Source organism: Micromesistius poutassou (assembly GCF_964030765.1).
Source record: "Micromesistius poutassou genome assembly, chromosome: 10".
NCBI classification, from domain to species: domain Eukaryota; kingdom Metazoa; phylum Chordata; class Actinopteri; order Gadiformes; family Gadidae; genus Micromesistius; species Micromesistius poutassou.
The window spans coordinates 14,436,226-14,451,020 of NC_140280.1; the positions used below are offsets into that span (position 1 = coordinate 14,436,226).

General features: G+C 44.8%; 1 protein-coding gene and 1 pseudogene across 2 annotated transcripts in view; one reads left to right on the top strand and one right to left on the bottom strand.

Moving 5' to 3' along the window:
- The window catches only part of LOC311354437 (F-box only protein 40-like), a 39,574-nt pseudogene extending 27,715 nt beyond the window's left edge, over positions 1-11,859 (top strand). The window contains exons 4-6 of the transcript in view: positions 10,593-10,880; positions 11,263-11,386; positions 11,583-11,859. The product of the transcript in view is annotated as an F-box only protein 40-like (transcript). The remainder of the gene's footprint in view (positions 1-10,592; positions 10,881-11,262; positions 11,387-11,582) is intronic.
- Positions 4,206-6,638, bottom strand: LOC311353780 (galactosylgalactosylxylosylprotein 3-beta-glucuronosyltransferase 1-like; the record flags this gene model as incomplete). Its single annotated transcript, XM_084473602.1, has 4 exons — positions 4,206-4,292; positions 4,739-5,035; positions 5,477-5,895; positions 6,524-6,638. The coding sequence occupies 4 exons, from the start codon at positions 6,636-6,638 to the stop codon at positions 4,206-4,208; spliced, it is 918 nt and encodes a 305-aa protein (XP_084329728.1).
- Positions 11,860-14,795: the final 2,936 nt, after the last annotated feature.

Sequence of the window (14,795 nt, forward strand, 5' to 3'; positions counted from 1 at the left end):
GACATGTCCATTAAATCATATGGAGAGAGCGAGACCTTAATTCAGGTTTGGCTAAGGTGTGGATCCAAGTGAGTGAAAAAGAGGCAGCAGGCAGCAAATTGTTTGTAAAACAAAATACTTCTTCACTGAAGTCAGTTCAGACAAAAAGGGGAGACCACACAGAAGAATCCCAACAACATATAGTCAAATATTTTGTTCCTCTGACATGCAAGGCCCCTCTAACATCCGCTCCCAACAAGAGGCAGTAAGAGGAACCGCTGGCAGGCGGTTTGACCTAGAGGTCAAAGGACACCAAATTCCTTGGGCATCAACAGGATAGGGTCATAAGTCTATGAGCCAAGTTTGGTTTGGATACATGAAAGCCTTGCAGAGATATGAGCTCACTTCCTGTTTGACGTCCAAGGTCACCAAGTTGTTTGGGTGTCCCCGGGATGATGTCATGAGTTTATGTACTAAGTTTGGCTATGATATGTCAAAGGGCTGCTGAGAAATTGGCTTACTTCCTGTTTGGCGGCTTCATGGTCGATTTTGATTGGCTGTTGCAGCCAAACGGTTTTGAATTTGAAAAATCAGTTTGATAAGTTTTGTGAGGCATGGTCTGATCAACATATCTGCCAAGTTTCGACTTGATTGGACAAAATTTGTGATGTGTGAAACATTTCTAAGGTTTTTGACATAAACCAAGATGGTGGAAAATCTACTTTTTTTTTGCTACTGGTTTTGTCTACAAACATTTCTTCTGATGGGCAATAGACAATACTTATTTTACCTTCACTGAGTGTGTTACGTATGAAGTGGTATTTCACATCAATGTGTTTAGGTTCTTACACAGTGCTATGTCACCCTGGTTGTCACCATGAATCTCAGCACAACTGTGTATTCTATTATCCATGCCATTTAACAGCTGAGTAAGGTATATGCTCTCCTGAGTAGTAGCAGCTAGACCTATATACTCAGCCTCACATGTAGACAATGACACTGTGGGCTGTTTCTTTGTTTTCCATGAAATGGCGGGACCCTGTTTTGTCAGGCTGAAACAGTACCCTGTAGTGCTCCATCTATCTTCCACAGAGGATGCCCAGTCAGCATCACTGAATCCAATGAGATTCAAATCTTCCTCATTTTTCTTGTAACATAGTTCATAGCCAACAGTGCCCTTCAGATACCTTAGAACATGTTTAGCAGCCACTAAGTCCTCTGCTTTTGGATTTGCTAAAGTTAGCAAAGTAAGCAATCCAGCTAATATCTGGTCTTGTACAAGTCATAGCATAAATCAGGCTGCCAACAATCTCCCAATATCCTCTGGGGTCTACAAACTCACTGTTCTTTTCTTCCTCATTTTTGATATTTATAATCTGACATTACAAATCTTTCAAGCATTTTTAGTATGTATTGTTTTTGATTCATTGTAATTTTGTCTTTCTTCTGATCAAACTGTATGCCCAAGAAATATGACATTTTACCCAGATCCTTCATGTTGAATTGTGATCTCATAGTGTTTTTGAAGCTGTTGAGTAGGTCACTATTGCTGGCTGCAATGATTAAATCATCTACCCATATGATCACAATGATTGTCTCACTTCCTATCTGTTTCTTGTACACACAGTGGTCAGATTGTCTTGTTCTAGGTGGTCATTTAGAAGTTTGTTCCAGTCCCTTTCAGATTGTTTCAGACCATAAAGGGATTTCTTTAACTTACATACAAGTTTTTCTATGGTTTCTGATGTGTTTTCAAAACCCTCAGGTTGTTCTAAGTAAATCTCTTCCTCTATTGGAGCATGTAAGTATGCTGTTTTCACATCCATTTGATGTACAATGAGATCATTCTGAACAGCAATTTGCAAGTAGCTCCCCAATGCCCTGACTATGGGCATGACCATCTCATTTGATCAACCTGGGACGCTCCAGAGTTCAATTTAACTGACCACACACTATGTGTGGAAATCTGCACAATTTAAGTTATTAGTTTGTAGTGAGTTAAATTACCTGTACCCTTCTCAACTAGTTCCTCCTGAATAAGAATTACTGGCAGAGTAAATTCTTCACAATTTCACTGCTGAATTTCCTCCCCCGTACTCGGACACGTCCCCAACATCGCACGTATGTAGGACATCTTCAATTTGGCCCACTTCAAGATCTTCACTTACACCGATAACCAGTATGGCATGCTTAAGGTCAATGCCCTCCCCTCTGCACCACTGCAAAAGCTCTGTTTGCTGCCAGGCTTTATACTCTGATGGATCCTCCATGGCTAAATCACAATTTTCTTTAAGGGCAAATTACATGCTAACCTAACAATAAGACAATAAGACTACGGCAACGAAAAGGGTTCCAAAACACTACAAACGATCCTGGACGAGCCCCCATTTTATGTAGCGCCCAAATGCCCTGACTATGGGCATGACCATCTCATTTGATCAACCTGGGACGCTCCAGAGTTCAATTTAACTGACCACACACTATGTGTGGAAATCTGCACAATTTAAGTTATTAGTTTGTAGTGAGTTAAATTACCTGTACCCTTCTCAACTAGTTCCTCCTGAATAAGAATTACTGGCAGAGTAAATTCTTATCAAACACACATATTCTTGTTAGTCTGAATATATCAAATGTTTACTGTAGCACAGATGAAATTAAATGGTCATCAATAATACAATAGAACATAGACCAATAGTATTGTTCATTGCTATTCACACATGGAATCACATTGATTGAATATAATACATTTCAACCAGATACTATAAAACTATAACAAAAGAGTTCTAACCATACCTCTTTGTTATGCTAGCCCTTTGAACCTTTGAACCTTTGAACATGAACCAAAAATAACCAAATAAATACACCATCGGTCTCGGGAATGCCTCCTGGAATGCTAAAAGATTATCAGCATGACACACATCCATTGGGTACATTAATAACAGATGTACTAAAATATTTAATTAACATAAGGAAATGCAGTTATGAGCATTAAATAACAGTAAAGTAATGGTCTAGTAATCAACTTTGATGTCAACGTTTACTGATGAATAAGGCGTATTACTGCATTAACTTATGTTAATTAATGTATGTAAACTGTCACCCAGTCATTTGTGCATATACTGCACAGTATTTTTTGCAGTTTTGCACACATCATAATGGCACGATAAAAAACATGATGGAATAGACCTACACATAACAACTCTGAAGTCTCAAAATGAAAGGCAAGGTTGGCACATTTTTCGGAAAAATTTTGACCAAAGTGCTGTCAGAACAACAGCAGTAGATACAACAGTTTGAAATAGTATATAGTAACCTGAATGACCTGAATGACCGATGGAGGAAACCCTTAGGCAGGCGATCATATAAATAGTGGAAGGAAAAAAACAATACAAAACGAACCAGCACCACATCCAAATCCAATCCATACTGGAGACAAAGTCCCACAAAGTCCCAGATGTTCATACAGCCCTATGGATACCTAAAGACAACTCCAAAAAACAAAGCAGGTGACAAAGCAGCACAAAGTCTGCATATAGACACAACATATCCATCTCCATGTACAATCAAAATACAGTTAACATTCACACAACATTCACATAACACACAAATCCATATACCCCATAACATACAACCCAGGAATTTCAGAAATGCCCTCCACCATGTCTCTGATTGTCAATTGCCGCTGCCTTGCACAAGACAAGGGCCCCATTATTTCCCTGCGCGGCAGCCCTGTGCCCCAACCAACTAGGTAGGGGCCGCGAAACAAAAAGGGCCCCTATGTCCAGCCGAGCAGGGGCCCGGGCTGGTGCTGTACGTCACTGAGAGAGCTCTTTATTGTGCGGCTGAACCCTCTCTTCACGGCGTCCAGACTGACGGTGTGGTGTCCCTTTTCCTCAATGCCTAAAATGAAAGTAAATATAATAAACAATGAAATGTAATTATCCAAGCATTGAAGCTTTTCAACGTACGTAACATCATTTTACATTTACATTTAGGGCATTTAACAGGTGGTGTTATCCAAAGCGACTTACAATAAGTCAATTTGTCAGAAGAAAGAAAAACAATATATATCGCTGTCGGTACAGTAAGGATGTCCACAGAAGTGCCAAGCACTAAAAATAGCTAGGTTAACCCATTCCCCATATGCAACAAATTTAGCTAGGACAAGAATCAGGACCAGAATAAGAGTAACAGTGTGGTTACCTGGGTTACCCCGGAACATGTCGTCATACTTCAATATCGGGGTTTGTGAACCCTCGCTGGCCATCTTTCACTAGTCTTGGCCTCTCTGTCCTGGTGTGCCACACCAGCACCTGGTTGAACCACAGGGAGGAGAGCACATGAGATGGATGAGGACACACCAGATGGATGAGAACAATGAAAAAGAAAATAACCAATTGTCATTATCATTTTTAAGATATTCAACTTTTCTTCAAAGGTCTTCAAAGATGTCTCATGCACACACATGGGATACGCACTCACACACCCGAGCAGAGAAAGGACGATTTCACACAAATGTATAAACCGCCACAATGTTGAAATACAGCCCCATTCAAGAAACATGGGAGCATGTATTATATTTGAAGAGAGTCTAGAAGGCCAAGCCTGCAAGTGACTGACAATTCGACAAAAAAACACAATTTCAACAGCTACTAATCCCCGGCGGTGACACCAATCGGTGACGCATAAAACATCCTTCACTCAAATGTCCTTGTCTCCAACCCAGACCCCCAGAGGAAGGGGGGACCTCTGGGCTTACCTTGGTGCAGTTATCCGCCTTGGGCTCCAGGTCGCTGAGGGAAACCAGCCCACTCAGCAGGTCGGTCTCCTGGTAACCTGACGCGATGTCTCGCAGCTTGAAGACGACTTCAGACTTTCGGATGAGGAGCTTCAGGTTAATGGCAAAGCCGGCCATGTCGATGGCGAACGCCCGAGTCGGTGCGAACCCCGCATCCCAGCCGCACACCTTGCCCTGGGCGTTGATCTTGGGCGACCCGAATTTCCGGAGTCCGACGAAGCCCACGGGCCACACGGACACCATTGTGGTGGAGCGCATCTGGGCGGCATGGGGACGTGAAGAGAGAGCAGGGATGAAGAACCATTGTGCGCTTGGGGTCACCCGTACACGCAATACCAAATTGAACGGAATGGAAAAAGGCAGACTAGCACTTACTGCTAACACTGAACCGTAGCAATTAACCATAATCGATTTTAAAGTCCATGTTTGTTCTATGAGCATTTCAAATAAGTTAACCTTAATCGTAGCTATTGATCCGGGGCCATGTCCACACTCCTATCCATGAAAATCAGGCTTTTTGTTGGGACAAAAAGATCTCTAGAATAGATTGGAGATCAAAAGAGAATTGACACAGCCTCAGTGTAACATTTAAATTCTCTAGGTCTCTAGGTCGACTGAAAGACTCCTCCCTCCCCCCCCAGACACCTCATCCCAGCTGCATCATGCAAACCTCTCGGGAAAAAGAATGTCTGTCGTCACCTCCTCAAAGAGCTCCAGGCTGTACACGTTGTCATCGTCCGCAAAGTACACCACCCCGGGGGGCGCCTCGCCCATGGTCAGGCGCAGCCAGCGCAGCCCCAAGTTCCTCTGGCTGCTCCCCCGCGGATACCCGATCTCCTTCACGCGCCTGGGCGTCTCCGTGTGGAGGTGGGTGTAGTTGAGGCCCGTGCTCTTCAGCAGGCGGCCCACCAGTGCGGTGGTGTTCTGGGCGTCCTCGATCACGATCCAGTGCAGGTTGGCCACGTGGAGGAAGGTGTGGGCCATCCGCATCAGCTCCGCCTTCTGCACCGCCCGTTGGAAGGTGGGGGTGATCACATAGATGGGGACCAGCGTGGCGGACCAGGGCGGGGGCCGGCGGTAGACGTACTCGATGCGCACCACCTCCACGCCGCCGCCCGCTAAATACAAGATGAACCTTAAAATATGGCTCAGGTAATAATGCTATGAGGCTAACGATTTATAAAACAATGCTTCCAATGCCAAACAAATGGGATGAAGGAGCTAAACCTTGTTAGGGTGAAAACGTGCATACCCGTCTTCATTGAGGCCTACATATGGCTTGGCTAGAATTGTGGGAGCTGCTACGCTAGGTTAGCTTTCCCTGCACATTGCATGCAAGATGCACCATATATTGTGTCACATATCAAATAAAATATAAAGCAATGGACCACCCACTATTTTTAGACCATCTTGCAGACTTCCACAAATCAAAAGCAGGGCAGTAGTAGCAGCCAACACTAAAATACTCAGATCTGATTCATATTTCTGTTTTGGTATTTGCTCCCAATACTTTTTTTTAGCTTTAGGCCATTTAGGCTCCATACTAATTTAATGCATTTCTTAGTTATGCAAAAACTCGCTCATTGGGGATCCATATAGAACATGCTCCTTTATCATTTCATAACTTTCATAACTAGAGTCGTGGCTAGTGTCGTCCCATTCCCATAACCCAAGGTAAAGGATCTCAGTTTACTGTAAGTGGCTTTGGGTGAAAGCGGTAAAGCGATAAAGAGGGGTGATATATACCCGGCGTTCCTTTCCAGTAGAGGTCCATATGGTTGCCGGTGATTAGGTGCCAGATGAGGAGCGACCAGGACAGGGAGATCAGCAACAGAGCCACAAAGTCTCGACTGGTCACCATCTCACGGCTGCCTGAAGCAGGTTGTTTTGGTTTGGACGGGGGTTACTGTTAGAATGGTTAAGAGATAAAGGCTAGAGTCAGTCCTCCACACTCCAACCAAATAGGGGGCAGTATAGTATATTGTTTATTTCATGGCCAATAAAGGAAGGGTCTGGTTCCCTGATCTAACGGGCCATCACTGCAACACCTTGTGATTTGTATTCTAATGTACCGCAGGCTATAAGCCCTCCATTAAGACATCAGCCGCAGACACCTTCAGTTGTGTGTGAGGAGCACAGTTTTGGGCCACCTCTGCTTAATGCACACTAGAAATAGGGCCCAGAATATGCTTGGTCCTTTCCCTCTCATTTGAAAATCTATTTTACTACAGAAAGTCTTGTGAAAGGTGTTAAGATATTGCAGAATGATTATTGTATTGTCTGTGTTCTCTGTCTTTGTCCTCATTTTGTTTAGTGTTCGTTCTCCCATTGATTACAAATATCAGCTGTATGGATCAATACAATATGCTATAACGATTATATTCATCCATACAACTGATATTTGCTGATCACCCTAATATGCTTAATTAATTTAATTTTCTTTAATTACTGTGTGCCTTTCATCGCCTTTCAACACTTTGACATCAACACTACAAAGCTGTTAATAAGATTTTGCAATGAATCTATGCCTGTATGATTATTTTGCACAATTTAGTTTCACATTTTCAATGTGAAAAACACCCAATTATTGCGTGCTTCTGTCTTTTTTTAAACACTCAATATAAGGATAAGGATTTGGAGTTGTTTCTAGCCAACACCAGAAACAACACAGTCAAGAAGTCATATTCACTGATTCACAAAAAAAAAGATGCACTTTTGCCAGTCGGATCCCAAATGTGGCCAGACGGGGTATGCCCTGGTTATCGCGGTGCAGCTACAACCATCACGCTGGTCGACTTCCTTCCACTCAAAAAGGTATTTTCTTACCCTTTCCCAGTTTTGTCCCAGTGTCTAGCGGCCGTATCCGCTAACCATGGGTCAGGTCGCGTACTCACTGCCGGCTCCTGTGGAGAGACGCACACATGAGGTCAACCAGGGACGTCGTTAGGCCTATTTTGTGGGGGCTAAGCCCCCCCAAGATGTTCAAAAGCCCCCCCTACCTATATTGTATTTTTTCTTTTTTTGGGGTTAAGGAAATCGTAACATGCCTGCACTTAACATAATAAACCAGACTATGAGTTGAAATAAATACTAATACAATTAGAAGTTGTCTTTAATTTGGATTAAAATTGTTTCCGAGAGCGCTGGCTGGAGGGGTGAGGGGTCACGTTAACGTTACATTTTCTGAAGGGTCGGGTTGACAACTTACCACTGGGATTGGTTAGCGGATATGGCCGCTAGACACTGGGACAAAACAGTTTGTCACCCGAGTGCTTGGGCACTGATATGAGGGCAAGAAAATACCTTTTCCATGTCCATGTGCTCCAGGCACTGTGGATTTTTAACAATAAGACTTACAATCAGGTTACAACTATTGAATATTCCCTGCAACAGTAACCTCTCTCTCTCTCTCACAAGCACGCTCGTGTCGCTGTATAACTTTTCACCTGATGCACAGCAGCTCTATTGCCATTCAGTCACAGCATACAGAGGCTACAGATCGAGGGGTCTCACAACCCATATTTCGCACGCATTCCATTATGCGCGAAATAGGGAATAGCGGAATAAAGAAAAAAATGCCAAGAAAGCATAGATTACATACCTGGATTCGCGATGTAGCATGCCCCCCCTTCCGATAAATCCCCCCTCTCGATTGCCAAAATGTTACCTCAAGTAAATCCCGTTAGAGAAGAGAAAAAATGGTCCCCCACTTTCTTCACAACATGTCACCAAATGCCCACCGACGCTGCGTCCCGCATACACACCAATCCGTTGCTGGCTTCATTTATAGCCACTGTGGGCGAGGCGGGGCAAGCCAAAAGAAGTGTGCGGTTTGTCCCGTGTCGAGCACATCTTGCACATCTCCGATTTCAGCGGCTGATGTGTGTGTAAGGTGTGTGGCTAAGGCAGGATATGTATTGTCCCTTTTTCTCTGCAGCGCCCGGGGAGCAGGTGGGGGTTTCAGGTACCCTGCTCAAGGGCACCTCATCCGTGGATGAGGATGTAGGAGAGTGCTGCACAACTACACACCCTGTCCATATTTTTGGTTACCGGTCAGGATACGAACCGGCCACCCTCCAGTTACGGTCCAACTCCATAACCAGTAGGCCACGGATGCGTGTAAGGTGTATGGCTAAGGCAGGATGTGTGGTTTCTAGGAAGCAAACAAAATGTACAACAATCAGCTCCACAATGCATTGCCACAATTCAGTTAAATAATACATCTTGCAACAAGCCTTATAAGGTAACATAACAGAATTCATTGACCACAAAACAACTGATTTCTCAATACACGCACACAAGGAGTCCAGAGGCACAGCTCTCAAGGTGATCAGTGTCTCTGAACAAAGGAAAGGGGTGTGGTCCCAGGTGTGGCTTAAATAGTCAGTGGCAGGGCGGGGAGTAATTAACTGATTGGCATGGGCTAATTGGGAAACAGAAAATCTTCCAAACAGTTCGGCCATGGGCCGTTGTAATGGTATGTCACAGCATCAATTATTCACAGACCAAATGGGCGTGCTTTATTATTCATGATCAACCGTGTTGGTGTTGGAAGGGTACGTTGGTGAAAAATCTCATTCCTGTAAGATATCAGAGTGGGAGAATTGAAGATTTGCTTATCACACATGTTCTGTAATGGGCATCAAGGGCTGTCATTTGTGCCAGAACCCCCCCCTCTACCGACATTGTTACCACCAGAGGGTTAGTGTCAAACAGTAGGGCGCTTGTGGGGCGCTTGTGTCAAACAGTATGTTGGAAAGGAACAAGGGGTTCAGCCTTTCTGGGAACACCCCCACCCCCCCACCCCAGTCCTCAATGGTCCATCATCTAAACATCTGTTTCGACTGGAGCACTCCCTGTACTTCAGTGTAGTAATCAGCTGTTATAGGCAAAAAGGTCATTCACGAATCCAAGAGAGTTCCTAGATATCAGGCATCGTCATTTCATGTGTGTGTGTGTGTGTGTGTTTGATGTACAATAATCAGGGACCATCTGAATCTCAATGAGTAGAGTGCAAGCATGTGTTCTAAAGGGGAGATACATTCATTACATACATCCTCTACATACTCTCTCTCCCTCCCCCTCTCTCACCGCCGGGTGAGAGAGGGGGAGGGAGAGAGAGAGAGAGAGAGAGAGAGAGAGAGAGTGAGAGAGAGACTGTAATAAATCATGATGGCTGGGTAATTTATGAACGAAAGCTTACTTGCTCATAATGATCCGACAGCTTACATGGCCATGGCCCCTGCGAGACCAGAACCACCTATTCCACTCCCTCAAGATGAAGAGCCTGTTCCCCCGAGCTCTGCGCGGGCCGGCGGGACGATCGGAGGAGGAGCAGTGCCGCATCCGCAACCCGGCTTCTACAAGAGGGAGAGCTGCGGCGTGGACACCAGCGACCTGGGGGTGGGGCTGGAGGACACGCCCGTGCGGGAGGAGGACCAGGTGAGTGCCCCCCCCCCCCCCAGCCTAGCGTCCTGGGGGTGGGCCCGGAGGACTCACCGGCCTATAGAACTGATTTTAGATCAGCCGTGAGAATGGGTTGAGTCAGGGTTAGCCTCACAAATCAGACTATAGATTCATGTCTAATTTCTGATCCAATTTGATTGAACGGTTTGATTTGATTGGTTTCACTTTCTTTATAATCATATTTGTTTCGACCAATCCTGTTGCTGGAGGTGGGATATCTAAGCAAGTTTTGGGGCAACACAGACATGGCAAGCAGTAGGACATCAGGTCCCCTGACCTCATCACTTCATCACCTGCTCATCCCCCCAGTCTGAGCTCTGGGCTTCGGGGTGTTTGGGGTCCCGCTCAGGCGTCCTTGCTGTGCTCGCTGGAGAAGAAGCATCGAGGTCACCTGATCGCCGAGGGCATGTCCATCGACGCGCTGCTGCAGGACGAGGGCACCCAGACCTACCACTTCCTGTCGGCGCCGTTCCAGAGCGACGCGGTCCTGGCGGATCTGACGGAGGGCCGGCTGGCAGAGCTGCACCTCCAGCTGCAGATCGAGAGCGTGACCAGCCGCCACAACAAGGCCAGCTCCGCCTTCACCTTCCTCTTGCGGCCACAGCTTCCCGCTCAGGGACTACGCACACCACTTCAGGTGGGCACTCTGCTAAGATACTGCTCTTATTGTACTTCCTGTCAGTGGAGGAACGGAGCCTTTTCACAGAGAACCACACAGGTGTGTGAGCCTGCGACCAAACAGGTCGCAGGCTCCATAGTGGAGAAGTCCTGTGGAGGTCTACCACTGTAAGGCTTAGAGAGGAATGTGTTCTCCACATGGTGGTTAGGATAAGTATTACAACAACAAACCAGTATTCGTTACAGTGCTACTTTTACACGCTTCCAAATCGCATAACATTTCAGTAATATTCTCTGTTTTATCAATGTTTTTAATTTAAAAAAGATTGTTTTACTGACAATTCCTACATTCCTCCAGTTTGTTCTCCCCACTTCATTCTAATAAGCCTCCCCGTCTTCAGGAACGTCCACTCTGACGTCCAGACGTGTGTGAGCGGCTGGTTTGAGCAGAGATGTCCCCTCTCCTACCTGGGCTGCACCTTCAGCCAGAGAAGGTTCCAGCCATAAAGCCACCATCACCTACAAGTAAGAAGGAATAACCTAGTTATTTAAGTTCATCCTGAGTTATATAGGCTACTCACCTACAAGTAGGAATAACCTAGTTAGTGACGTTTAAACTGAGTAATGCAAGCTACAAGTTAGTCGGAATAACCTAGCTAGTGAAGATGAACCTGAGTAATTCAGGCCGCCTACAGTACATACAAACGTGTTGACTCTTCAGCCAGGACATGAGCTGCTTCAGCCTGTGCCCCGCCCTGCCTGAGGACCCTCCAGGACCAGGAGGACGGGACTCTCTGAGCGGGCTGCCCTACGAGGTGCTCTGCCACGTGGCCGGCTTCCTGGACAGCCTGTCTCTGTCCCAGCTGGCCCTGGTGTCCCGCCTGCTGAGGGACGTGTGCTCCCCCCTGCTGAGCGACCGGGGCATGGTGACGCTGCGCTGGCAGAAGAAGACAGGCTCCCAGGGCCGCAGCGAGTGGAGCGTTGGGCAGAAGGTATGACTGGCTCCGCCCGGCGTGATCGACGGGTGTACCCTGAGCTCGTCCAGGTGTCGTCTGTGAGCCTTGGGCCGCCAGCAGCAGGTTTTTCCACTTGGTCCAGAGTCACGCTCAAGAGCTGCTCGGTTCACCACTGACTGGAACGTGTGGCTAGAAAGCTGTTATATGATTAAGCAATAGATCACGACAGGCTGTGGTATACGCTCATTATACCACAGTTAAGGGGCGTTGTCCGTCCCGACGCGCAGCGGAGGGGCGGCGACCCCCGTCATGTGAAGATGACGTCACATGACGTCATAATTATTGCTTGGATGACTGTCAGTTATGTTCTTTTTAAGGTGTGGCGAGGAAAGTACCTATACATTCCCCTATGATTGCTTTTGCTATGTTCATTACTTCAGGATTCCTGATGGACAGGTTGGTTGCTTTTAGTAAGCAGAGAACCATTCTACTAGCCTAGAAATCTAGACGCCCCTAGCGGCAGCAAATTTTATTTGCAACCAGGGTCGTCTAGCAACTCTCTGTTAGCTCACAAGCTGGAAAACCATGACTGAGTTGCGACGGTTCCGTGTGAAATCCGTGCGGTCCCTGCTACATGATTGATCGTAGCGCTATCCTATTGCGCGCAGAGGGAATTGGAAAGACAACCGTTTATCCCACCCCTTGGATTGAGCCAGTGGCGATTTGATAGTCTGTTGGGGCCCTACGCAAAAACTCCTAGGGGGCCCCTCCAACCAACGTTCCTCACCATTATGTTATAAATAATCTGACCAAACCAGTATTAAGGCGAGTGTTCATCCATGCATAAAGCATTTATTTTGCAAATGCTGTTTTACATGCCATGGCTAGTGCAAATGCTATGTACTCAAATCAAAATACATTGAATATTGCACTCCACTGAAAAAGAGTCAGTGTTCACATTAATTTGTTAGCACTATATTAATATAAATATAGAACAATACAACTAAAAACAATTATATAAACAGAGTCTAAAATGCACACATAACTGAGGTGTGAAGAGACTTGGTATTAATTATCTCAAATTAGTTACAGCAATTGAGTAATTTTGAATAGTTTTCTTAGGTAATTAAACCCACTTTACAATTCCAGTGCTCATCAAAACCCTTGAAGGTGCTACATATGAAATTCTGAACATGAATATAACAGCAAACAAACTACAAATGCTGTTTTCTGGCCTTTGCTAGGGCAAATGCTTGCCCTAGCTCAGGGGTGCCCACACCTTTTCGGCCTTCAAGCTACTTTCAAAATGACAAGGTCAAAATGATCTACCTACATTAAATAATGCTAAATATATATTTATTTATATATACTGAGTACATACTCTGATGACTTGCACTGAATGGAGTCATCCAGGGTTTCATAGTCCGGACAGTAGCTGCTGGAAGCTATTCTCAAGCAGGCTTCCAAATGACCATCAGTGATGGTGGAATGGTATTTGGACTTACTAATAATCATGTGGGAAATGGCTGACTGGCATAACTAAGTAGAGCCAAATAATGCAGTCAAGGTAGCACATTTCCTCATGGTTGGATGCTTTTCCTTTGTGAGTAAGTTCCTGTTACGTTTTCTATTTCTTCTGCCATTTTAGGAGGGAAAAGTCAACACCATCTCTTCTTATGTTCTTTATTCACATCTCTTCATAGCAGGGACATGCACATGATTAGGGGGGCAGGGGCTCAAAGTCAGAAAAGGGCAGCATGTGCGCGCACCAATTTTTTTTTCCGGTCCTTTACACAAGATGGAAATTAATGTAAATATTAAAAAACAAAGTACTAATAATAAGCTAACTACTTAGCTGTGTGTCCTGTGTAGGTGAAAGTGAAATGAATTCGCCATTTCTTTTGTGTCAACAAATTATTGTCAACATGAGTTTATCCACATTATCATAGGCTTGGAAGACATGCAAAGCAATAAAACACTGGTTTATTATTAGGCTATGTATTGTTGAAGATAAACACTTTAATATTGAACATTGAACAATGAAACATGAACTTTGAAAAAAATACAAAAATAAATAGCCTAATGGAAAAAACTTCAATGTGAAAATCAGTCCTTCCTCCCTTAAAGCAGTAGCCTAACCTTCTGGGGGCCTTAAAGCAGTAACCTTCTGGGGGCCATGTCCCTGTAGATATTAATCATGTCATTGTGATTTATAGGTATGTCTTTTTCAATAGAGAGGAGAATGAGATCAGAGAGCCTCTCTTCTTTGCATAGGCTTGGAGAAAGACCTCTCTACTGTTGCAGTGGACACTGGAATCGTGGCATATATTCTCATCATTTCCTCCAGTGCTGGGAAGATGTCATGTCCACTGTTGTCTCTTAGAGTTGTTAAGATCCCCTTCAGTGTGAGAGTGTCTTGGAAAGAAGCATGGAAAACTCTGAGCTCTGTCTTCAGCTTCTCCTCCATAGAATTCACACAGCGTGTGAATAGCTTCAGTAGAGTCAGGACCCATGACATCTTTACCTACCCAGTTGCTGGCCTTCGTCAAACTGTGAAGTGCACTTCACAGTACTTTGAGTACTGTGAGAGTACTTTGAAGGACTGTGTCTTCCCATCTCCCTTAAATCTCCTATGTAGCTCCTGAGAAAGAACATCAAGGAATGGATAGTACATCTTCACTCTGTAGTACTCTTCCACTGATTTGAATTGAGTGGCTCTCTGTGGCTGCAGTAGAACTGTGTTTTTTTATTTTTTTTATTTTCAGTTTTACATATGCAATGTATACAAACATATCAGTATACCAACAGTATAGAGATATAACAGGACGGAGGTTGAATGCGGACACCGGCTGTGTTGGCGCTCTGTAACTACTTTAATAATATAAGGCAAATGAGCTGCGCTTGAAAGAAAAGAAACTCGAAACTGAAACTATCAATATAGTATGTTTTTGAAGACAAGTAAGCTCAAAGATGTCAAA